At 38.1% G+C, this 24,269-nt stretch overlaps 1 protein-coding gene and 1 pseudogene across 4 annotated transcripts; one reads left to right on the plus strand and one right to left on the minus strand.

Moving 5' to 3' along the window:
* Positions 1 to 2,907: 2,907 nt before the first annotated feature.
* Positions 2,908 to 3,605, minus strand: LOC121039095 (40S ribosomal protein S20-like; annotated as a pseudogene).
* Positions 3,606 to 4,854: 1,249 nt separating this feature from the next.
* Positions 4,855 to 14,188, plus strand: MAGOHB (mago homolog B, exon junction complex subunit). 4 transcript variants are annotated; one of them, XM_040488925.1, is made up of 5 exons: positions 4,860 to 5,030; positions 8,725 to 8,827; positions 9,756 to 9,866; positions 12,058 to 12,140; positions 13,835 to 14,188. In XM_040488925.1, exons 1-5 carry the CDS (start codon positions 4,870 to 4,872, stop codon positions 13,932 to 13,934), a joined length of 558 nt encoding a protein of 185 aa, XP_040344859.1. In that variant the 5' UTR covers positions 4,860 to 4,869; the 3' UTR covers positions 13,935 to 14,188. The 4 variants fall into 4 exon arrangements, with proteins under 4 accessions (XP_040344861.1, XP_040344859.1, XP_040344860.1 ...); XM_040488926.1 differs by having other exon boundaries at positions 4,862 to 5,030; positions 8,769 to 8,827; XM_040488928.1 differs by lacking the exon at positions 4,860 to 5,030 and adding an exon at positions 5,151 to 5,882 and having other exon boundaries at positions 8,769 to 8,827.
* The last annotated feature ends 10,081 nt before the right edge of the window (positions 14,189 to 24,269 follow it).

Genomic DNA, 24,269 nt, shown 5'->3' on the forward strand with positions numbered 1-24,269 from the left:
ACAGCCAGGAACTGAGCGAACATCCACCTGGATACAAATTAGAAGTTGAAAATGTAGTTTAACTTAGAATAGTCTGAACCAGTAGTTTCAAATCATGCTCAGGCAGAACACTAGTGTTTTTCATGGTAGATTTAGATATTTTGTTATTAAAATGGAATAATTTCTTCACCATTTTTAAAGAAAGAGTAAGCTAATGGACAGAATCTTCTTAATCTTAACCTCGCTATAATAATTTTTATTAAATTTTTGCTTTACCATATCTCATTTGAACAAATAAATAGGGCAAGTACAATGGAAAACTGGGGATTTTTAAGTGTAGCTTAATTTAGAGACTGTTTTTACTTGTTTTGAAAATAAGGGTTAGTGGTCGTGCTTTGTGTTAGAAGCATATAATATTGTCATACACTGGAAAAAATTATTAGTTTGAATGATGGAATTAAATATATCATCATGTCATAATAATGTAGCAATAGCGCTCACCATATATGAACATATCTGAGAAACAATGATGTGCAAATTTGGGTATTTCTCCAGGATAGTGTTTCTCTTACTAAAAAAGCAACACCACTGAGTGATTAAAATGACATTATGTTAAAATTCCATAGAGAAGGTATTATAGAGGAGAGAAGAGAAAGGTGGGTGGATGGAATAAAGGCTGAAATAGACCATCTCATTCTGACATTAAAAAAAAAAAACTTTAAATTACCTTAGACTGCTGTTTTAGATTATATAATATTCTTGATTTATTACTCTGGTCCATTTAATGGAAGGAGATAGTCCTGGAAGCTTTTGTTCTGTAAATACAAAAGTAAACTATTCAAAAGCTACTGATTAAGAAAAGAAAAGAAAAGAAAAGAACAACAAAAAACCTGTGCTCTCTAGTGTTTATCTCACGAAATTCATAACATATTTCTGAAAATTATAAGTAGGAATAACTTGATAATTTTAAATAGTGAGGCAAAAGAAGTGTGAGGATAAAGCACATTTGAGAGACCAAAAAAAGAAAGAGTTTTAGATGCAGGGAAAATCAGAACGTTTAAAAAAGACTAAATTAACACTTAAGAAATAACCATCTCTGACCATAGCCCGCTGACTTGATTCATTACCATGAAGCTGAAAACAATAAACTTAAAATTCATTATTTTATCAATGAATATTATGTATTTGACTAAATCATGAAGTCTTATTTTCAACTGGAGTTGGAAATAAAATGTGTATTTCTTAACTGCTTCAGAAGGGTCTTTTAAAGCTAACCACAGATAGGTTACGTTAGCGAAGACAGAAATAATTCTTTACTTGGCTTCATTTAGGCAGCCCTAAACATTTATTTTCATAAATGAACTGTGGTGATACTAGTAAGTATGCTCTAATTTGAAGCCTACAGCAACTGGGATTCAGATTTATCAATGTTTGAAAAATATTTTCACTATTTCCAGCCCAACTAAAAGTGTATGAAATGGTTCTTATATCACTTCACTGTCCAACATGGTAGCCAATAGACACATGTGGCTATTTCAGTATTATTTTAAATTCATACCCATGAAATCTTTAAAAAGAAAAAAAAATCACTCCCTATTCTCACTAGCCACATTTCAAGTGCTCACAAGCCATTCAGAACATTTCCACATCTGCATCGTATACCATCCAAGAAGACCACTTTGCAATGCTTATCATGATACAAGAGAGAATGACACAAGAGATTACTTTTTCATATATAAAGGATTAAGTGAATTTATTTTCACATTTCACCTTAAAAACCGACAGGGGTTAGAAAGGATTAGTCTTTAGCGCAGAAATCTTTTTAGGGGATTAAAAACAGTAATTGGCCTACAGATAAAGATCTTACTACCGCATTCCACATGCACTATTGGCATAGTCATAGTTCTGGAACCGGTAGCTCTCTTACGTAAGCATGAAGATGAACATTGGCATGTGAGCCAAAAATCTGATGGATATGTACTGGGGAATCTAAATATATTGAATGAGGCTCCCGGCACAACAAACAAACAAACAACCCAAATGGATTATTGCCTATATTTTCAGAGATACTATGGAATACGTGGTCAGATTTCTATGGGTTATTCTTGTAGTAAGTACAGTGACCAACTGATCTTGGTTTGCCTGGGTCTTTGCAGGCTTTACAACTGAAAAGTCCCACATCGCAGGAAACTCCTTAGTCCTGGGCAAACCAAAACAGTTAGTTACCTTAGTGTTAAGGGATAGTGCTTTATGTCTCTTGTATATTTTCCATAATGGCAGCAAATAATAGGAACTGAATAACTTTTCTATATTAAAAGATAGATATAGATAGATAAATGATATCTATATCATTTATACAATGGTTAATATAGATTTCTACATTGACAGTTATATAAGTGTTAATATAGACTCAACATAATCTGGCCCAGTCTGCCTTTCTAGTCATTCCACTTGTATGAACTTTATGTTCTTTTTTTTTTTTTAATTTTTTTTTTTATAATTTTTTTTAACGTTTATTTATTTTTGAGACAGAGACAGAGCATGAACGGGGGAGGGGCAGAGAGAGAGGGAGACACAGAATCGGAAGCAGGCTCCAGGCTCTGAGCCATCAGCCCAGAGCCCGACGCGGGGCTCGAACTCACGGACCGCGGGATCGTGACCTGAGCTGAAGTCGGACGCTTAACCGGCTGAGCCACCCAGGCGCCTCTGAACTTTATGTTCTAACTATAGTGAAGTGTTTGGCTTTCCAGAATCACGCACTTTCATACCACTGTGCCTTTGTTCAGGCTATTTTCTGCCCTGAATGCTTTCCCTCCCTTTGACCATACACTGAACTTACCCAACAAGGTCCAATTCAGATCGTATATCTACACAGCCTTCCTTGATACTTCCCTTTCTTCAATTTCCCCTATTCCCCAATAAAGTGGCTTGCTTCTTCTGCTGTATTACCAGCATTTAAAAATTTGCTTTCTTTCTTTCTTTTTTTTTTTTACAACTGATAATCAAGTTATTAAAAAAATTGATTTAAGCATCTGCAGTGGTGAGTTCACCCTCAACTCTTGGCTCAATACTCTTGGAAGTAATCTTGTTTAACAATCTCAAAAGGACTGTGCAAATCAATGAGTCACTTGTAGATCCTCATCTGAAGATGATCCTGAGTCTTAGAACCTTCACCACAAGGAGTTTTTCTTGTGGTGAATCTAGCAGGCATCTGAACTGGTCCTTTCACTTTGAGATTCTTTCCCTTTGCATCTCTGATCAAGTCAGCATATACCTTCTCCAAAGATTTTAAGTTGCATCTGGTTATAATAATTCTAATTCAGTGAATTGCCACCTCTGGTTCCACCGGTGTCTTTATGGTGTCTTTAAAAGCCATGGCTGTGGTGTGGCTTCTTCATGACTGGTTCCTTGGAGAGAGCTAACAGCAGTGAGCTGGGAACAGGAGCGGGCAAGTCCAAAACTCCTTTGTAGCTGTGACTGTATCTTCCTCAAAAGAGCTAAAAATATTCTTGTAATATTTGCTTCCTTGTGCTAATACGTGACTACATGTTTGCTTTCTTTTCTAGACTAAACTTGTAAAGGGCTCTATCATTATTACCAGTGTCTGTCCATTTCTGGCACATAAGAAATGCCTGTATGTTTTTATAAATTAAAAAAAGTTATTGTTTATTTATTTTTGAGAGAGAGAGAGAGAGAGAGAGAGAGAAGACAAGTGGGTGAGGGACAGACAGAAAGGGAGACACAGAATCTGAAACAGGCTCCAGGCTCTGAGCTGTCAGCACAGAGCCCGACGTGGGGCTCGAACTCATGAACCGTGAGATCATGACCTGAGCCGAAGTCCGATGCTTAACCCACCGAGCCACGCAGGCACCCTTGTTTTTATAAATTTTAAAGCTTATTATATATGTATTATCTCATTTGATCTTCTCAACAAAGATTGACAAAGTTGATCATAGGATATTCATTCAGTTGGTGAACAAACAGGTGTGGACAGTGACTAAGCCACCAAGGTTAGTAGAGCATAAGTGATGGGAATGAATCGCAGGTCTTCTGACTGCCACTCTTTATTTTAAATACTGCTGAGGGTTAAAGGTCACCCAGCAGAATCACTCGGTTGGTAAAAACAGGGTGATCAATAATATTTGAAAAGTAGACTCCGTAAACGTTCCCCTTGTCTTTCCACCTCCTTCAAAACCCATTCCACACTGGAGCATTCTTTCCCCTCCCCAATGTAATTTTTTTCTGGTAAGAAACGTGGGCTAAACCATTTGATCTTCAGTCAAATTGCCAAAACTCCACAGGCTACTAAAGATTAACCCTTGCTGGATGGTATACGTTTTAGTATTAAAAGGAACTCTTTTATACCGTGACTTCAGGGATCTTTAGTTTCAGTGTGTCTTTCAAATTTCATACCTCTTGTTTGATAGGCTTCTAGCTGTCAGCTAGCTAGGAACCGTGGTGCAAAGGGGGAAATCTCCGGTTAGGAATCTAACTGCAGGAAAGGGTTGTAGTCCAGGTCAACCATTCGGATTCTGGCTTTATCTTTCCTCACTCCACCAGTGAAAGGCGAATTCATGCCACACCCCCCTCCTGAGGGCAGGGTGCCGCGAGAATCAGAGACCCGAAAAGTAAAAGCGACTTGCACACCTGAATTCTCAGCCCATAAAAAAATACTATGACATTTTCACACTTCTGTGTTTTGCTTGTAGTACACGATCTACTTAATTTTGCAAAAAAAAAAAAAAAAAAAATGTTCTTCCAACCTTGCGAAACCAAGTTCAGGTCTCCCCAGCGCCTCAGAGTCTCTCCCGGGAGAACCCGCCTTCCCGCTTTCCTCCGGTCACCGGGGACCAGAAAGGCACGCCCGCCGCGACGCTTTTACCCTGGGCGATGACGTCACTACCAGGCGCCGGGCGGCACGTCGGCCAGGCCGCGGGCGGGCTTCAGGGGGACGAAAATGGCTATGGCCAGCGATTTCTACCTGCGCTACTACGTAGGGCACAAGGGCAAGTTTGGACACGAGTTCCTAGAGTTCGAGTTTCGGCCAGACGGTGAGCAGGGGAGCGGCGCCGCAGCCGAGCGCGCTGCGCGGCTGGGGGAAGCGGAGCGCAGAGGACGCGGAGGGGGCGGGGTGGGCTGAGCCGTCCGCGGTGGGCTGGCGAACCTGCGGTGGGGGCTGGGGCCACTAGAGCCGAAATACACACGAACGAAAGTCTATCCGAGGCGTACATTGGTTCCGTGAAGAAAAGAAAATTGATCGGTGTAAATTAATTCAGAAAAATCGAACCCTGCCAGATACTGAAAACTTGGGGGTAAGCAGAATCCTGCATCCAGCGCACCGGAAGGGACCTGAAAAGGCATCTCGTGTACTTGACGTCATACCCGAACATTTTGAAGAACATCCCATCGTGCCGGGGTCCAAGGGATGCTGAAGGTCTTCCGGTGACCAGTTAATTTTCGGACTCCCCATTCAACCATTGTATTCATTCAGGCCCTGCCTCTCAAGCCACGTGTGTAGGAAAAGGACCTGCTCAGAAGAGGGGAGCTCTTCAGTGTAGAAAAATGAATGTAATGATGTGTTTAGGGTGCTTAAATACAGTTGTTTGCTATAGGATGCGTTAAGAATACAAAAGGGGGATGGTGAGGGCTACGTGTAGGAGGCGTCAAGGAAAGCTTCCTAGAGAAGGTAACAGTTGAAATTGCAGCTGGTGCGCAGGGCTACAGGAGCACTTGTCTCCCGGGTTCCCAAACAGACCAAATCGGAGGCTCGTTGACAAATCCAAAGGTAGAGAATCTACTGATGGTGAAACAAGAAAGTTTATTTCAGAGAGGCCAGCACCGGAAGACAGCGGACTAGCTTCTCAAAGACGTCTCTAAAATGCCAAAAATACTTCCAGGTTTATGTAAGGAAAACGTGGGGCAAAGGTGGGTGGGTTCTGTTCCTGTGGACCTTGAATTTTAAATTGATCATTGTCTTGGATTTCAATCCCAGGTGAGGTCTTGATGGCTCGGGGCAGTCCTTGTTGCTTGAGGGGGTAGTTTTGGTTCCTGTTAGGAGATACTTTGCCCTTAGGGTCTTCTGCAGGAGCCGAGAGACAAGCTGGAAGGAGGAATCTAACTAAAAAGTTTGAGATCACAATGGAGGCAGCCGAAGCCCTCTTTCAAGATGAGTTTTTTTTTTTTTTTTTAACATTTATTTATTTTTGAGAGAGACAACGAGAGAAAGACAGGGGACGAGTAGGGGAGGGGCAGAGAGGGAGACACAGAATCCGAAGCAGGCTCCAGGCTGTGAGCTGTCAGCACAGAGCCCCATGCGGGTCTCGAACCCACAAACTGAGAGATCATGACCTGAGCCGAAGTCGGAAGCTTAACCGATGGAGCCACCCAGGAGCCCCAAATGAGTCTTTATTTTTTATTTATTTTTTAATTTTTTTTTCAACGTTTATTTATTTTTGGGACAGAGAGAGACAGAGCATGAACGGGGGAGGGGCAGAGAGAGAGGGAGACACAGAATCGGAAACAGGCTCCAGGCTCTGAGCCATCAGCCCAGAGCCCGACGCGGGGCTCGAACTCCCGGACCGCGAGATCGTGACCTGGCTGAAGTCGGACGCTTAACCGACTGCGCCACCCAGGCGCCCCTCAAATGAGTCTTTAAATGAGAATAGGATGTTCTGGGCCTGTGAGGGAGAAAACCATTCAGACTGCTGAAAACAGCATGAGCAAAGGGTGAACGGTCTGCTGCTGTGTAGCTGCAACATAGTCTATCTTTTGACAGCCCCGATTCTCTCTAAAGAGAAGTGTTACTGTATACTGAACTCTCCTGGCAACCTGGGCAGTCCACACGCCTAGGCTTTTCCTTCTTTGAATGCGTGTTATGTGCTGGGCAACAAGTAAATACAAAAATTGAGGATACAGTAATGAATAAGACTAATTTCCATGAAGGAGTTATGTCTTGGTGGGCGACACAGACATGAAACTAGCCATAAAACAGCGTGGATATTGAGTGGTGCCATATGTTTTGGGCAAAGTTCTGTGGGAGTGAAAGAGTCGAGAAGGGGCGGGTGGGTCCGTTAAGTGTTTGACTCTTGATCACAGCTTAGGTCTTGATCTCAGGGTCATGTGAGTTTAAACCCCTTGTTGGGCTTTACGCTGGGCGTGGAGCCCACTTTAAAAAAAAAAAAAAGAAAAAGTAGAGAAGCCTCGTATATTAGGAAAGAGGAAGAGAATCAGACGTTGAAGGAAGAACTCAAGGTAACTACAGCCATGCAATTTAGAAACTGCAATCACTTTATTCTCCCTTGTTCTCCCCATGTCTCTTCTCAGTTTAGCTAAGGAGCCAAATTTACCTGAATGTTCCATCTATTCTTTTTTTAGGTGATAATCTTCTTAGTGTCTTTGCCTGTGAACAGCTTTCAGCTTGCCTATATCCTGTTTAGCCAGTCACGTAAATTAAGCAGTCTGATATTATCAGGGAAATTTCATGCCAGGACGGTGGTTCTCATCCAGTAATCTGCCCTCATACCATTCCACATACTTCCTTCAGTAGTGAGGGGATCACCTCATTAGGGTAACATCAGAGACCAGGACCATATTACATCTGTCCCTGAGCAACTGACTACAGCCATAAGGAGAAGCATGCATCAGGGAGTACAAAAGTCAACGATGGATTAAAATTAACTATAGGTCAGCTAACAAACTGGCCTACTTTTTATCTAGAAGCATTACATAGCATATGCATCCTAGTGACAGTGCTAAAATATTAGCATTGCCATATTGTGTAGAGAACATTTTGGAGTAGTAGGGAAAGTGTGAGTATTGGAAGAAGGTGGATCCAGATCCGAATCTTTGTGTCCCTGGGCAAGTAACTGAACTCTGTTTTCTCAACCATGAATAGATGAAGCACCGATTAGATTAAATGCTGTGGGTAAATCACTTAGGACCAATGAAGACATAAAACATAGGCTTTAAAAGAAATGTTAGTTCCTTTTTCAGATTCCCTGTCTAGTTCATGATAATGGCTTAAGCAAATGAGCCTTAAAAGTAACTCTCCTAAAGGGCGCTTGGGTGCCTCAGTTGGTTAAGTGTCGGACCCTTGATCTGGGCTCAGGTCATGATCTCGTGGTTCGTGGGACTGAGTCCACATTGGGCTCTGTGCTATCAGTTTGGGATTCTCTCTCTCGGCCCCTCCCCAGCTTGTGCTCCCCCGCCCCCAATAAATAAATAAACTTAAAAAAAAGCCCTCCAATTATATTGAAGGCATGAAATATTTATTTATTTATTGAAAAAAATTTTTTTAACGTTTATTTATTTTTAAGAGAGAGAGAGAGAGACAGAGCATGAGTGGGGTCGGGGCAGAGAGAGAGGGAGACTCAGAATCTGAAGCAGGCTCCTGGCTCCAAGCTGTCAGCACAGAGCCCGACGCGGGGCTCGAACTCATGAACCATGAGATCATGACCTGAGCTGAAGTCGGACGCTTAACTGACAGAGCCTCCCAGGTGCCCCAAAGGCATGAAATATTTAAAAATTATGTTGAATACTTAAAAATTCTGTTGAAGGTATGGAGTATTTGAAAATGACTAGCTTCAGCTTTAGCTAACTTTTTTTTTTACCAGCAAATACAGATCTAGCATTGATCTTATGCTAAAAAGGCAGAAACTATTAATAAAAAAAATGGTAGTATAAAATGGTCTTTACCTTCAAAATTGCTTACAGTGTCATTTCTTTCTTTCTTTATTTTTTTTTTAGCAGTTTTTGCTGTTATAGATTGAATTTTTTTCCACTCCCCACAGGAAAGCTTAGATATGCCAACAACAGCAATTACAAAAATGATGTCATGATCAGAAAGGAGGTAAGTTCTTTTTGAATGTCTGATTTTTTACATTTAGACCATTTTCTTCAGATCTTTTTTGAATTTACAAAACTACATCTAAGGCTATATTACTATAAAGAAGCCACTTTATAGATTGAAAAGGGATTCTATTTAAATTAGATATAACTGTAGCATGTGTAACATCAAAAGAAGCAATCTGAATATATTAAATTGTAGACCCATCTTTGAACATATGATTTAGTTCATTTTGTCTTTGTGTCACATTCACTATTTAAAACTAATTGATAGTCAATATTTAAACACAGTATGCATTTTATTTTTTTTTAAGTTTTTATTCATTTATTGGAGAGAGAGAGAGAGTGAGAGAGAGAAAGAAACCAAGCAGAGGAGGAGCAGAGAGAGAGGGGGAGAAGGAGGATCCAAAGTGGGCTCTGCCCTAGCAGCAGAGAACCTGATGTGGGGTTCAAACTCATGAACTCCTGAGTTCATGACCTGAGCTACCCAGGTGCTAAACACAGTGTGAATTTAAATAAGAGGCTCAAAAGTTAGGGATAAGAAAAAGTTCAGAACAGTAGCTGTGATGTCTACTTGCATTTGCCTCTGTTCACCTTATAGATTTTCCCTTATCACCATTAACCACTCAGGTAATTGAGTCCATGTTATGAAGTCAGAATCCAGGGTTTTAAAAGGAGGCTAGTGTAAATTACCTTTTTTTTTTTTTTTTTTTTTTAATTTGGAGACAAATGTATATTCAAGGAAAGGGCAAGAGAATGAAGAAGCATCCTATGGATGAGTGATTCTCTCTCACCTTGTAATTTTGGAATCAGCATTCGATTCTTCCCTGATACTCCCTTTGAATATTTAGTGTCTGTAACATTGTATGATTATTTCGTTCTGAGTTGGGGGAAGAAATAGACATGAAATTTTTACTGGAACTTATTTTCAGGCTTACGTACACAAGAGTGTAATGGAAGAACTGAAGAGAATCATTGACGACAGTGAAATTACAAAAGAAGATGATGCTTTGTGGCCTCCCCCTGACAGAGTTGGCCGACAGGTTGGTGTTTAGTGGTTCTTTAAATGCATACGTCTTAAAAGTTGGTAATGTAATTCATTGTTACGTTTCTCCTTATTTATTTAGAATAGACCATTGGTTCTTTGGTTTTCCATTTAGTAGGCACCCAGTAAATCCTGTTTAATTTTGTTTCACTTAGGCTCATTTCCTGTGCTACCTCTGAGTAGTAAAGGAGTCAATGTGTAGCTCAAGATTTAGACCTCTTTCTGACCAGTCCTCTCTCTAGCCTCCCCAGTTAAAGCTATGATGTTTTCACGCTATTATGAATAATTTCTATTGTGTATTACTTCTATTAGGAATAAGTACAGTGTTTGTTAAATTCAAGACAGGATTCTTATTGACTGTAAAATTTACTTTCTTCATTTTTATAACTTTGAGAACCCTTGTTTGCATCCTTATGCCCAGGAGAGGGATTTGATTGGTGTCTTTGTTCGAACTGACCACTGCTTTTGCCTCATATTCCCTTTAAATTTTTTTTTTTCAACGTTTATTTATTTTTGGGACAGAGAGAGACAGAGCATGAACGGGGGAGGGGCAGAGAGAGAGGGAGACACAGAATCGGAAACAGGCTCCAGGCTCTGAGCCATCAGCCCAGAGCCCGACGCGGGGCTCGAACTCACGGACCGCGAGATCGTGACCTGGCTGAAGTCGGACGCTTAACTGACTGGCCACCCAGGCGCCCCCTCATATTCCCTTTAGAGTAATTAATGTTTCTCAGAGGGCTTGTGAAGAACTTTGAAGGTTTCATTTCACTCTGTAAAAAGATAGTTTGATTGGGTCTTTTCAACTCTTGAAGACATGAGATACAATTCCTGGAGGAAGAAACACTTAATTTCACTTTTTTATGTTCCTAAGAATTATACTTTATGTCACCTTCTTTGACTTTATATTACTTTCTTCTAGAAGAAAATGTGGAGAAATCGAATAGATGCTGACATTCTATAGCAGTCACTTAGCTCTTCTGTTTAAAGAAACATTATTTAGGAAAGCAAAGGTAATAGTTAACAGTATTTATTTTATGCATTGAAACACTTTTAAAAAATAAATTTAAATCTCAGTTTGCTTTATGCAATGGGTACATTTGTACTAAAAAACAGACAACGGCAGTAAACCTTTTATCTCTTTTAGACTCTGGGAGAACCCAGCATTTTATGTACCCACTCGATGATGTGTTTATGTTTTGGTTAGTGGGGAGGGTTAAGCACGTTCCAGAGATCATCCATTGGATCTTTGAATCAAAGATTTTATGATTGTTTGAGAGCCTTAGGTAATTCTCCATATTGTGTGTGCCATAAACTGTGTGTAATTAGGTCTTTTGATCAGACATATAGCTGAGATTGTCTTTAATGGCATTTGTTATTTAACCTGATAAATCACTACAGACATAGCCTCTTAATCATTGGTTTTAGATTTGCAGATAAAATATAGAGAAAAACTTATCCAGTAATTATGGCACACTGAGAATGTCTACAGTATGTTGTATTTGTTTTAGTAGTGCTTAATTTTAAATATTTTGTGAAGTCAAACAAGTGTGAGTCTTTCAGTGTTAACAGCCCAGGATTCAAATATGAGTACTATCACTTATTAGTGGTTGTAAATGTTGATGTTTTTCCCTATGCTTTATGAATCTTGTGTTTTGCATTTGTCAAATACCCTGATAAGGGTATTTTAGGGATTACAGAGTATGTTTTAAAGTCCCTAGCAGCAGGGCCTCATACACAGTAGATCCCAAAGTGGTGCTGTTAATACTCTGCATTTCTGGTAGAATGGTTAAGTGTGCTTATATTTATTTATTAAAAATAGGTTTTTACCCATATTATTATTTTTACAACATTGTGCTTCAAAGTTATTTCTTTAGTTTTTACGGACATAAGAAATGTTCATGTGTCATTCATATTTATAGAGTTTTCTTTATGAGATCTCTGGAAAGCAGTTCTTGGTTGATCCTAATATTGGGGACTCCTGAGCATTCGATGAGGTTTTTATTTTACAGACATAGTTTATGTCTAACAGGTCAAGTTCCTTTCCCTTTTTCTTTTCTTTTTTTTTTTTTTCTCTTCTATGACTGCTAGAAAACTCGCAGCTACAATTGGGACCTCTAGGTAACAAGAATACAGACGCTTCTGAGATGGAGTTTTATATTAACTACATGAATCTATTTTGTTTTTTTCAGGAACTTGAAATTGTAATTGGAGATGAACACATTTCTTTTACCACATCAAAAATAGGTTCTCTTATTGATGTAAATCAGTCAAAGTGAGTATGTTAAAGTATTTTGACTAAATTGACGTAATTAATTAGAGAGGCTCATTTTAGAACAGTAGCCAGTTTTCTAAGATTATTTTGGTGGCATCCTATCAGTTTATTATGCAGATGTAATTCTAACTTTTATGTCATTAAAGGCTTGCTATCAAAGTGGTTAGCAGCGTATTTTTGTGATTATCAAAAGAATGTTAATCTGACAACTGTGTACAATAATGACCACGTTGTAATAGCTATTTTTGGTAAAAATCTGGGTATCTTTTTACAGAGTTTAAAAAATCCTTATTGGATTATATCATCCATTATCACATCATCCTCATCTTTGAATTTAATATTTGAAAGAATTTGAAAAAAGTCATTATAACTTAAGGATGGTTTTAGCTTCCTCTGTCTTTCCAACTTTGTTTCCTCTGGGCCTTTGTAGGACATACTGTTGTTTTTGTCTGAAAAATTTCTCTACTTGGAGTTACTTTTCTCTCTTTACCCCTCAAAATGTTTTCTTAGTATTTTGTCCTATCACCCTAAATTGTAATAACTTATTTATTTGCTTTTCTGGCTTGAATATAAACTCCATGAGAACCTTGCTCTTTCTCCAAAGTTAACACAGTGCCTGGCACAGGATAGGTGCTTGGTAAATATATGTTAGAGGAAAGGAGAAAGGAATGAATGTATAGTAACTATTAGATACAATAAAGACCGACCAGATACTTTTAAACTATCACATTTATTTCCCCACAGTGGTGAGGATGTGGCTGGCGTTCATATCCTAAGTGGGATTTTAAATTGGTACAGTGTTTTTTGGAAAGCAGTTTGATAATTGTGCATCAAAAGGTGCTAGCATTTTAAATTCATCTTTGACTTAGTAATTCCATTTCTGAGCATCTATTTTAGGGAAATACTGTCAAATAATGAAAATGCTTTATTAGTCATAAAAATGGTCATTGGAGTCTTATAATTGGGGAAAAATCCAACTGTTTAACAAAAAGAGAATTGTTAATTAGAAATCATTTGCAAATTATTTTTCATGTAATGGAAAACAACGTTAAAAAGGGTACAAGGAACAGGGGTCCCTGGGTGGCTTATTCGGTTAAGCATCTGACTTTGGCTCAGGTCATGATCTCCCGGCTCATGAATTGAGGCCCCAAGTTGGGCCCTGTGCTGACAGCTCAGAACCTGGAGCCTGCTTCAGATTCTGTGTCTCCCTCTCTCTGCCACTCCCTCACTCGCATTCTGCTTCTCTCTCTCTCTCTTTCTCAAAAATAAACATTAAAAAATTTTTTTTAATCAAAGGGCCAGGGAATGCTTTTAGTTATGAAAATAGAGAAATGCCAAAATATTCATAGTTTTTCTGTAAGGAGTGACATTTTATAGTATTATGAGTATTATTTTTTCTATCTTTATAATTATATCTGCTTTATACATTTTTGCTATGTATAGTTCTTACTTTGATAAGAAAATAAATACTTGAGTATGAAATGAATACTGGTGAATAAAATTTATATTTTTTGTAGAAAAGATAAAGGAAATGAAAATTATTCAGTATGTTCATTTTAGTTGCAGCAAATCCTTCCTTTCTCCTGGATTCCTTTGTTTTGTTTTGTTTTTTAGTTTGTTTTAGGAATTAACTTACAAAATTATATGTTTCATTTTAGGAACAAAAAAGTAACTTTTACCTTTTTAAATTTTAGGGATCCTGAAGGCCTTCGAGTATTTTACTACTTGGTACAGGACCTGAAATGTTTAGTTTTTAGTCTTATTGGATTACATTTCAAGATTAAACCAATCTAAGTTGTATGTTTTTTTAAAAGCTGTTTTTATATTTAATTAAGGGATGGGTTTGTCACTTACAATATTGGGGTTTTTATAAATGTGAAACTCTTGTTTTGTATGCCCACTGAAAATAAGAAAATACATAAACAGGCTTAATGGTTCTTCTCACTTGGGTCCAAGTGGTTTAGATAGTCCTCACACATATTAAATTCTGTAAACGAAAGCAACTTTTTGTTGAGATTTTGCTCCAATAAAACATATCAAAGCCTGCATGGAGAGTGGTTTTTTTTTTTGTTTGTTTGTTTTGTTTTTGTTCTTTTTTCCAGAAGGGTACGTCTTTTTATTCACTTTAAGATCATAAAGAATTGTTATGGTTGGACATCCTATGGCAGAAGTTCTTTCATGCAGTCAGAGTTTCATCCATTAAAGGCAATTACGTGTTACCTTTATTACTTCCATACCTAATGGGACTTAATTTTTTGGTGCCTATAGAAGTTGTTTACAGAAGGTTCTGGATTTTTTACATTTATCACCAACCCCCCAGGAATTATTAAAATTTAAATATTTTTGGTACAATCAATAATGCCTAAAGGGTTACAAGAGTAAAGTCAGCACCCCAAGTTAAACACATCTTTTATTCTGCCCTTATTCCTTATTTTCACAGTAAATTTTGTAAATAAGATATTTCACGATATATTTGTGTTTCTGTAGGAACTAAATGAGTTCTCAGCATGACAAATTATTAAAAATTTAGGCTTTTATACGCACATGTGTGTGTGTATTTTAATTTCTTTTTTTTTTTTTTAATTTTTTTTTTCAACATTTATTTATTTTTGGGACAGAGAGAGACAGAGCATGAACGGGGGAGGGGCAGAGAGAGAGGGAGACACAGAATTTGAAACAGGCTCCAGGCTCCGAGCCATCAGCCCAGAGCCCGACGCGGGGCTCGAACTCACGGACCGCGAGATCGTGACCTGGCTGAAGTCGGACGCTTAACCGACTGCGCCACCCAGGCGCCCCTAATTTCTAACGACCATAGTTTCCACTCGTGATTTTCAGTTCCCTTCAGCGTCTTTCTGATAGACTTGGTCTTTCATTATTTCTCTTAGTAAGCCTGCCCCTGGTATTCTTTCTCCATCTGAACCCCCACTTTTTAAAGGGGGCAGTCCTTGTAGTGACGATTCACTTGCCCGGGACAGTGAGGATGACCTTATTGGGAAGGATGTGTGCAATACTCCTGAGCTACATTATCTAGAGAGGTTCTGGCCAGTAAACTTATTTGAGATAATGGAGATGTCCTCTATCTGTAGTTCAGCAAGGTAACCACCAGCTACTATGTGTAGCAACTAGTACCTGAGATGTGGCTAGAATAACTGAATTTATAGTCCTATTTAATTAAAAACATTTTTTAAATTTTATTACGAAAAATTTCAAGCATAGAAAATGTTAAAAAAATTGTAAAATGAACACCCATATGTCAAATCTAGAGTCTATAATTTTTTTTTTTTTTTTTTTTTTACTGAAGTAAGGCTTATAAATCCTGTCCTGTTGATTTTTGACTTAAGAATGGAATAACTAGTATCATTTGTGTCAATAAATAACTTTTTTTTAGTGCTATTTAGTTTTGGTTAAAATTTATTTATTTATTTGTTTGTTTGTTTGTTTATTTATTTATTTATTTATTATTGTCAAGTTAGCTAACATACAGTGCATACAGTGTGCTCTTGGCTTCGGGAGTAGATTCCCATGATTCATCACTTACATAAAACACCCAGTGCTCATCCCAATGAGTGCCCTCCTCAATGCCCATCACCCATTTTATCCATCCCCCTGTTCTCCCACTCCCTTCCACCCTCAGTTTTTTCTCTGTAATTAAACGTCTCTTATGGTTTCCCTCCCTTTCTGTTTGTATCTATTTATCTATCTATCTATCTATCTATCTATCTATCTATCTATCTATATTTTTTCATTTCTCAACTTCCACATATAAGTGAAAACATGATATCTGTCTTTCATGGACTGGCTTCTTTCACTTAGCATAATATTTTACAGTTCCATCCGTGTTGTTGCGAATGGCAAGATTTCATTCTTTTTCATTGCTGAATAGTATTCCATTGTGTGTGTGTATGTGTGTGTGTGTGTGTTTGTGTGTGTGTATACCATATCTTTATCCATTCATCATTTGATGGACATTTGGGCTCTTTCCATAATTTGGCTATTGTTGATACCATTGCTATAAACATTGGGGTACATGTGCCCCTATAAATCAGCATTCCCTAATCCTTTGGATAAATTCCTAGTAGTGCTATTGCTGGGTCATAGGGTAATTCACATTTTAATTTTTGGAGGAACCTCCACGCTGATTTCCAGAGTGCCTGCACCAGTTTGCATTCCCGCCAACAGGACAAGAGGGTTCCCCTTTCTCCACATCCTCACCAGCATCTGTTGTTTCCTGAGTTGTTCATTTTAGCCACTCTGACCGGTGTCAGGTGGTATCTCACTGTGGTTTTGATTTGTATTTCCCTGATGATGAGCAAAGTTGAGCATCTTTTCATGTGTCTGTTAGCCATTTGGAGGTCCTCTTTGGAAAAAATGTCTGTTCATGTCTTCTGCCCATTTCTTCACTGGATTATTTGTTTTTTGGGTGTTGAGTTTAGTAAGTTCTTTATAGATTTTGGATACTAACCCTTTTTAAAAACAACTTTTTTTAATGTTTATCTTTATTTTTGAGACAGAGAGCACAAGCAGGGGAGAGGCAGAGAGAGAGGGAGACACAGAATCAGAAGCAGGCTCCAGGCTCTGAGCTGTCAACACAGAACCAGACGCGGGGCTTGAACTCGTGAACTGGGAGATCATGACCCGAGCCGAAGTCCGACGCTCAACTGACTGAGCCACCCAGGCGCCCCTGGATACTAACCCTTTATCTGATATGTCTTTTGCAAATATCTTCACCCATTCTGTCAGTTACCTTTTAGTTTTGTTGATTGTTTCCTTTACAGGGCAAAAGCTTTTTATTATGATGAGGTCCAGTAGTTCATTTTTGCTTTTCCTTTGGAGAACATGTCAAGTAAGAAGTTGCTGCGGCCGAGGCAAAAGAGGTTGTTGCCTGTTTTCTCTTCTAGGATTTTGATGATTTCCTGTTTCATGTTTAGGTCTTTCATCCATTTTGAATTTATTTTTGTGTATGGTGTAAGAAAGTAGTCCAGTGTTGTTCTTCTGCATATTGTTGTCCAGTTCTCCCAGCACCATTTGCCAAAGAGACTGTCTTTTTTCCATTGGATACTCTTTTCTGTTTGTTGAAGATTAGTTGGTCATACATTTGTGGGTCCACTTCTGGGTTCTTTATTCTATTCCATTGGGCTGTGTGTCTGTTTTTGTGCCAATACCATACTGTCTTGATTATTAGAGCTTTGTAGTAGAGGCTAACGTCCAGGATCGTGATGCTTCCAGCTTTTGTTTTCTTTTCCAACATTACTTTGGCTATTTGGGGTCTTTTGTGGTTCCATATAAATTTTAAGATTGTTTGTTCTAGCTTTGAGAAGAATACCGATGCAATTTTGATTGGGATTGCACTGAATGTGTAGATTGCTTTGGGTAGTACGGACATTTTAAACAATATTTGTTCTTCCAATCCATGAGCATGGAATGTTTTTCCATTTCTTTGTGTTTTCAATTTCTTTCATAAGCTTTCTATAGTTTCCAGTGTACAGATCTTTTACCTCTTTGTTTAGGTTTATTCCTAAGCATCTTATGGTTCTTAGTGCAATTGTCGATTCCCTGATACCTCTGTTGCTTCATTATTGTTGAATAAAAATGCAACCGATATCTCTACATTAATTTTATATCCTGCAACTTTGTTGAATTCATGTATCCGTTTTAGCAGTTTTTTGGTGGAGACTTTCAGGTTTTCCATGTAGAGTATTATGTTGTCTGTGAAGAATGAAAGTGTGACTTCTTTGCCAATATGGATGCCTTTTATTTCGTTTTGTTGTCTGATTGCTGAGGTTAGGACTTCCAACACTATGTTATACAACAGTGGTGAGTGGATATCCCTGTCATTTCCTGATCTCAAGGGGAAAGCTCTCAGTTTTTCCCCTTTGAGGATGATATCAGCTGTGGGCCTATCATATATGGCTTTTATGATGTTAAGGTATGTTCCTTCTATCCTGACTTTCTTGAGGGTTTTTATTAAGAAAGGATGCTGTATTTTGTCACATGCTTTCTCTGCATCTATTGGCTGGATCGTATGGTTCTTACCCTTTCTTCTATTAATGTGATGTATCACATTGATTGATTTGTGAATATTGTAGCCCTGTAGCCCAGGAATGAATCCCACTTGATCATGGTAAATAATTCTTTTAATATACTGTTGAATTTGATTTGCTAGTATCTTGTTGGGAATTTTTGCATCCATGTTCATCAGGGATATTGGCCTGTAATTCTCCTTTTTAGTGGGGTCTTTGACTGGTTTGGGTATAAAGGTAATGCTGGCTTCATACAATGAGTCTGGAAGTTTTCCTTCTGTTTCTATTTTTTTGGAACAGCATGAGAAGAATAGGTACCATGACTGGTTTAAATGTTTGGTAGAATTCCCCTGGGAAGGCATCTAGCCCAGGACTCTTAAATGTTGGGAGATTTTTGATAACCAGTTCAATTTCTTCACTGGTTGTGGGTCTGTTCAAGTTTTCTATTTCTTCCTATTTGAGTTTTGGTAGCGTGTGAATGTCTAGGAAGTTGTCCATTTCTTCTAGGTTATCCAGTCTGTTGGCATATAATTTTTCATAGTATTCTCTAATAATTGTTTGTATTTCTGTGGTATTCGTTGTAATCTCCTCTTTCATTCGTGATTTTATCTATTTAGGTTCCTCTTTCTTTTCTTTTTGAGAAGTCTGGCTGGGGGTTTATTGATTTTGTTTATTTTTTAAAAAAACCAGCTCTTAAATTCATTGATAGGTTCTACTGTTTGTTTTTGTATTCTATATTGTTTATTTCTGCTCTAATCCTTATTATTTCTCTTCTTCTGCTGGCTTTGGGGTTTCTTTGCTGCTCTGTTTCTAGTTCCTGTAGGTGTGAGGTTAGATTCTGTATTTGGGATTTTTCTTACTTTTTGAGATAGGTCTGATTTATGATGTATTTTCCTTTTAGGATTGCCTTTGCTGCATGCCAAAGGGTTTGGACTGTCATGTTTTCATTTTTATTTGCTTCCATATATATATTTTTTTTTTTCAACGTTTATTTATTTTTGGGACAGAGAGAGACAGAGCATGAACGGGGGAGGGGCAGAGAGAGAGGGAGACACAGAATCGGAAACAGGCTCCAGGCTCCGAGCCATCAGGCCAGAGCCCGACGCGGGGCTCGAACTCGCGGACCGTGAGATCGTGACCTGGCTGAAGTCGGACGCTTAACCGACTGCGCCACCCAGGCGCCCCGCTTCCATATATTTTTAAAGTTCTTTAATTTCCTGATTGACCAATTCATTCCTTAGTAGGATATTTTTTTTCTTCCTTCCTTTCTTTCTTTTTCTTTCTTTCTTTCTTTCTTTCTTTCTTTCTTTCTTTCTTTCTTTCTTTCTTTCTATTTTTTTAAATTTATTTTTTTAAATTTACATCCAAATTAGCATATAGTGCAACAATGATTTCAAGAGTAGATTCCTTAATGCCCCTTACCCATTTAGCCCATCCCCCCTCCCACAACCCCTCCAGTAACCCTCTGTTTGTTCTCCATATTTAAGAGTCTCTTATGTTTTGTCCCCCTCCCTGTTTTTATATTATTTTTGTTTCCCTTCCCTTATGTTTATCTGTTTTGTCTCTTAAAGTCCTCACATGAGTGAAGTCCTATGATATTTGTCTTTCTCCGACTAATTTGGCTTAGCATAATACCCTCTGGTTCCATCCATGTAGTTGCAAATGGCAAGATTTCATTCTTTTTGATTGCCAAGTAATACTCCATTGTATGTATGTGTGTATATATATATATATCTTCTCTATCCATTCATCCATTGATGGACATTTGGGCTCTTTCCATACTTTGGCTACTGTTGATAGTGCTGCTATAAACATGGGGGTGCGTGTGTCCCTTTGAAAACAACACACCTGTATCCTGTGGATAAATGCCTAGTAGTGCAATTGCTGGGTCGTAGGGTAGTTCTATTTTTAGTTTTGTGAGGAACCTCCATACTGTTTTCCAGAGTGGCTGCACCAGTTTGCATTCCCACCAGCAGTGCAAAAGAGATTCTCTTTCTCCGCATCCTCGCCAACATCTGTTGTTGCCTGAGTTGTTAATGTTAGCCATTCTGACAGGTGTAAGGTGGTGTCTCATTGTGGTTTTGATTTGTATTTCCCTGATGATGAGTGATGCTGAGCATTTTTTCATGTGTCAGTTGGCCATCTGGATGTCTTCCTTGGAGAAATGTCTATTCTTGTCTTCTGCCCATTTCTTCACTGGACTATTTGTTTTTTTGGTGTTGAGTTTGATAAGTTCTTTATAGATTTTGGATCCTAACCCTTTATCTGATATGTCCTTTGCAAATATCTTCTCCCATTCTGTCGGTTGCCTTTTAGTTTTACTGATTATTTCCTTCGCTGTGCAGAAGCTTTTTATTTTGATGAGGTCCCAGTAGTTCATTTTTGCTTTTGTTTCCCTTGCCTCCAGAGACAATGTAAGTTGTTGTAAGAGTAAGAAGTTGCTGTGGCCATGATGAGAGGTTTTGCCTGCTTTATCCTTGAGGATTTTGATGGCTTCCTGTCTTACATTTAGGTCTTTCATCCATTTTGTGTTTGTTTTTATGTATGGTGTAAGAAAGTGGTCCAGGTTCATTCTTCTGCATGTCGCTGTCCAGTTTTCCTGGCACCACTTGCTGAAGAGACTGTCTTTACTCCACTGGTTATTCTTTCCTGCTTTGTCAAAGATTAGTTGGTGTCATCTGCGAAGAGTGAAAGTTTGACCTCCTCCTGGCCAATTTTGATGCCTTTTATTTCTTTGTGTTGTCTGATTGCAGAGGCCACGACTTCCAATACTATGTTGAATAACAGTGGTGAGAGTGGACATCCCTGTCTTGTTCCTGACCTTAGGGGGAAAGCTCTCAGTTTTTCCCCATTGAGGATGATATTAGCGTTGGGTCATTCATATATAGCTTTTATGATCTCGAGGTATGATCCTTCTATCCCTACTTTCTTGGGGGTTTTTTATCAAGAAAGAATGCTGTATTTTGTCAAATGTTTTCTCTGTATATATTGAGAGGATCATGTGGTTCTTGTCATTTCTTTTATTGATGTGATGAATCACGTTAATTGTTTTGTAGATATTGAACCAGCCCTGCATCCCAAGTATAAATTCCACTTGGTCATGGTGGATAATTTTTTTAATGTATTGTTCGATACGGTTGGCTAATATCTTGTTGAGGATTTTTGCATCCATGTTCATCAGGGAAAGTGGTCTATAGTTCTCCTTTTTAGTGGGGTCTCTGTCTGGTTTTGGAATCAAGGTAATGCTGGCTTCATAGAAAGAGTTTGGAAGTTTTCCTTCCATTTCTATTTTTTGGAACAGTTTCAAGAGAATAGGTGTTAACTCTTCCTTAAATGTTTGTAGAATTCCCTTGGAAAGCCATCTGGCTCTGGACTCTTGTTTTTTGGGAAATTTTTAATTACTAATTTGATTTCTTTTTTGGTTATGGGTATGTCCAAATTTTCTATTTTTTCCTGTTTCAGTTTTGGTAGTATATATGTTTCTAGGAATTTGTCCATTTCTTCCAGATTACCCATTTTATTGGCATATAGTTGTTCATAATATTCTCTTATTATTGTTTTTATTTCTGTTGTGTTGGTTGTGATCTCTCCTCTTTTATTTTTGATTTTCTTTATTTGGGTCCGTTCCTTTTTCTTTTTGATCAAACTGGCTAGTGGTTTATCAATTTTGTTAATTCTTTCAAAGAACCAGCTTCTGGTTTCATTGATCTGTTCTAACGTTTTTTGGGTTTCTATAGCATTAATTTCTGCTCTAATCTTTATTATTTCCTGTCTTCTGCTGGTTTGGGGTTTTATTTGCTGTTATGTTTCCAGCTCTTTAAGCATAAGGTTAGGCTGTGTATCTGAGATCTTCCTTCTAGGAAGGCCTGGATTACTAAATACTTTTCTCTTATGACCTTCTTTGCTGCATCCCAGAGGTTTTGGGTTGTGGTGTTATCATTTTCATTGGCTTCCATATACTTTTTAATTTCCTCTTTAACTTCTTGGTTAGCCCATTCATTCTTTAGTGGGATGTTCTTTAGGTTCCAAGTATTTGTTACCTTTCCAAATTTTTTCTTGTGGTTGATTTCAAGTTTCATAGCGTTGTGGTCTGAAAATATGCATGGTATGATCTCGACCTTTTTGTACTTGCTGAGAACTGATTTGTGTCCCAGTATGTGGTCTATTCTGGAGAACATTCCATGTGCGCTGGAGAAGAATGTATATTCTGCTGCTTTAGGATGAAATGTTCTGAATATATCTTAATTCCATCTGGTCCAGTATGTCATTCAAAGTCTTTGTTTCCTTGCTGATTTTTTGATTAGATGATCTGTCCATTGCTGTGAGTGGGTGTTGAAGACTCCCACTATTATGGTATTACTATCAATGAGTTTCTCTATGTGATTAATTGATTTATATATTTGGGTGCTCTCACATTTGGTACATAAATGTTTATAATTGTTAGGTCTTCTTGGTGGATAGACCCCTTAATTATTTTTTTTTTATTTTTTATTATTTATTATTTATTATTTTTTAAATTTTACATCCAAATTAGTTAGCATATAGTGCAGCAATGATTTCAGGAGTAGATTCCTTAATACCCCTTACCCATTTAGCCCATCCCCCCTCCCACAACCCCTCCAGCAACCCTCAGTTTGTTCTTCATATTTCTGAGACTCCTCTATTTTGTCTCCCTCCCTGTTTTTATATTATTTTTGTTTCCCTTCTCTTATGTTCATCTGTTTTGTCTTAAAGTCCTCATATGAGTGAAGTCATATGATTTTTGTCTTTCTCTGACTGACTAATTTCACTTAGCATAATACCCTCTGGTTCCATCCACGTAGTTGCAAATGGCAAGATTTCATTCTTTTTGACTGCCGAGTAATACTCCATTGTACATATATATCACATCTTCTTTATCCATTCATCCATCGATGGACATTTGGGCTCTTTCCATACTTTGGCTATTGTTGATAGTGCTGGTAAAAACCTGGGGGTGCATGTTAGACCCCTTAATTATGATATAATGCCCTTCTTCATCTCTTGATTGAGTAGGATCTTCTTTAACCTCCATGTACTTGGAGGCTTTCCAAATTTTTTCTTGTGGTTGATTTCAAGTTTCAAAGCATTGTGATCTGAAAATATGCATGGTATGGCTCAGTCCTTTTACATTCGCTGAGGGTTGTTTTGTGACTCAGTATGTGATCTTTTTTGGAGAATGTTCAACATGCATTCTAGAAGAATGTGTATTGTGCTTCTTTTCAATGAAAAGATCTGAATATACCTGTTAAGTCCATCTGGTCCAGTGTATTATTTACAGCCATTGTTTCCTTAGTGATATTCTGCCTAGATGATCTTTCCATTGTTGTCAATGGAGTATTAAAGTCCCCTACAATCATGATATTGTTGTCTATACATTCATTTATGTTTATGATTAATTGATTCGTATATTTGGGGGTTATTATGTTCAGGGCATAAACATTTACAATTGTTAGCTCTTTTTGATGGATAGACCCCTTAATTATGATATAATTCTCTTCTTCATCTCTTGTTATAGTCTTTGTTTTCAAACCTAGTTTGTTTGATATAAGTATGCCTACTCTAGCTTTCTTTTGACATCCTGTAGCGTGATAGTTGTCCATCCCCTCACATTCAATCTGCAGGTGTCCTCAGGTATAAAATGAGTGTCTCGTAGGAAGCATAGAGATGCGTCTTGTTTTTTTATCCATTCTGATATCCTATGTCCTTTGATTGGGGCATTTAGTCCATTTACATTTAGAGTGATTATTGAAAGATGGGTTTAGTTTCATTGTGTTATCTGTAGGTTTTGTGCTTGTGATGTTGTCTCTGGTCCTTTGTAGGTTTTGCTGCTTTCCACTCATAGAGTCCCCTTCAGGATGTCCTGCAGGGCTGGTTTACTCCTTCAGTTTTTGTTTGTCTGGGAAAGCCTTTATCTCTCCTTCTATTCTAAATGACAGCCTTGCTGGAAAAAGGATTTTTGGCTGCATATTTTTCCTAGTCAGCACACTGAATATTTCCTACCACTCCCTCTGGCCTGCAAGTTTCAGTGGACAGGTCTGCTACTACCCTTATGTGTCTACCCTTGTAGGTTAAGGTCTGATTGTCCCTA

This window comes from Herpailurus yagouaroundi, unplaced genomic scaffold (genome assembly GCF_014898765.1).
Source record: "Herpailurus yagouaroundi ecotype Mexico unplaced genomic scaffold, PumYag 166, whole genome shotgun sequence".
NCBI classification, from domain to species: Eukaryota; Metazoa; Chordata; class Mammalia; order Carnivora; family Felidae; genus Herpailurus; species Herpailurus yagouaroundi.

Coding starts and splice junctions, on each gene's coding strand:
- MAGOHB (XM_040488925.1), top strand. CDS start 4,870: ATGACGTCACTACCAGGCGCCGGGCGGCACGTCGGCCAGGCCGCGGGC. Junction 5,031..8,724: donor GTTCGAGTTTCGGCCAGACG/GTGAGCAGGGGA, acceptor TTTTTTTTTTAG/CAGTTTTTGCTGTTATAGAT. Junction 8,828..9,755: donor ATGTCATGATCAGAAAGGAG/GTAAGTTCTTTT, acceptor ACTTATTTTCAG/GCTTACGTACACAAGAGTGT.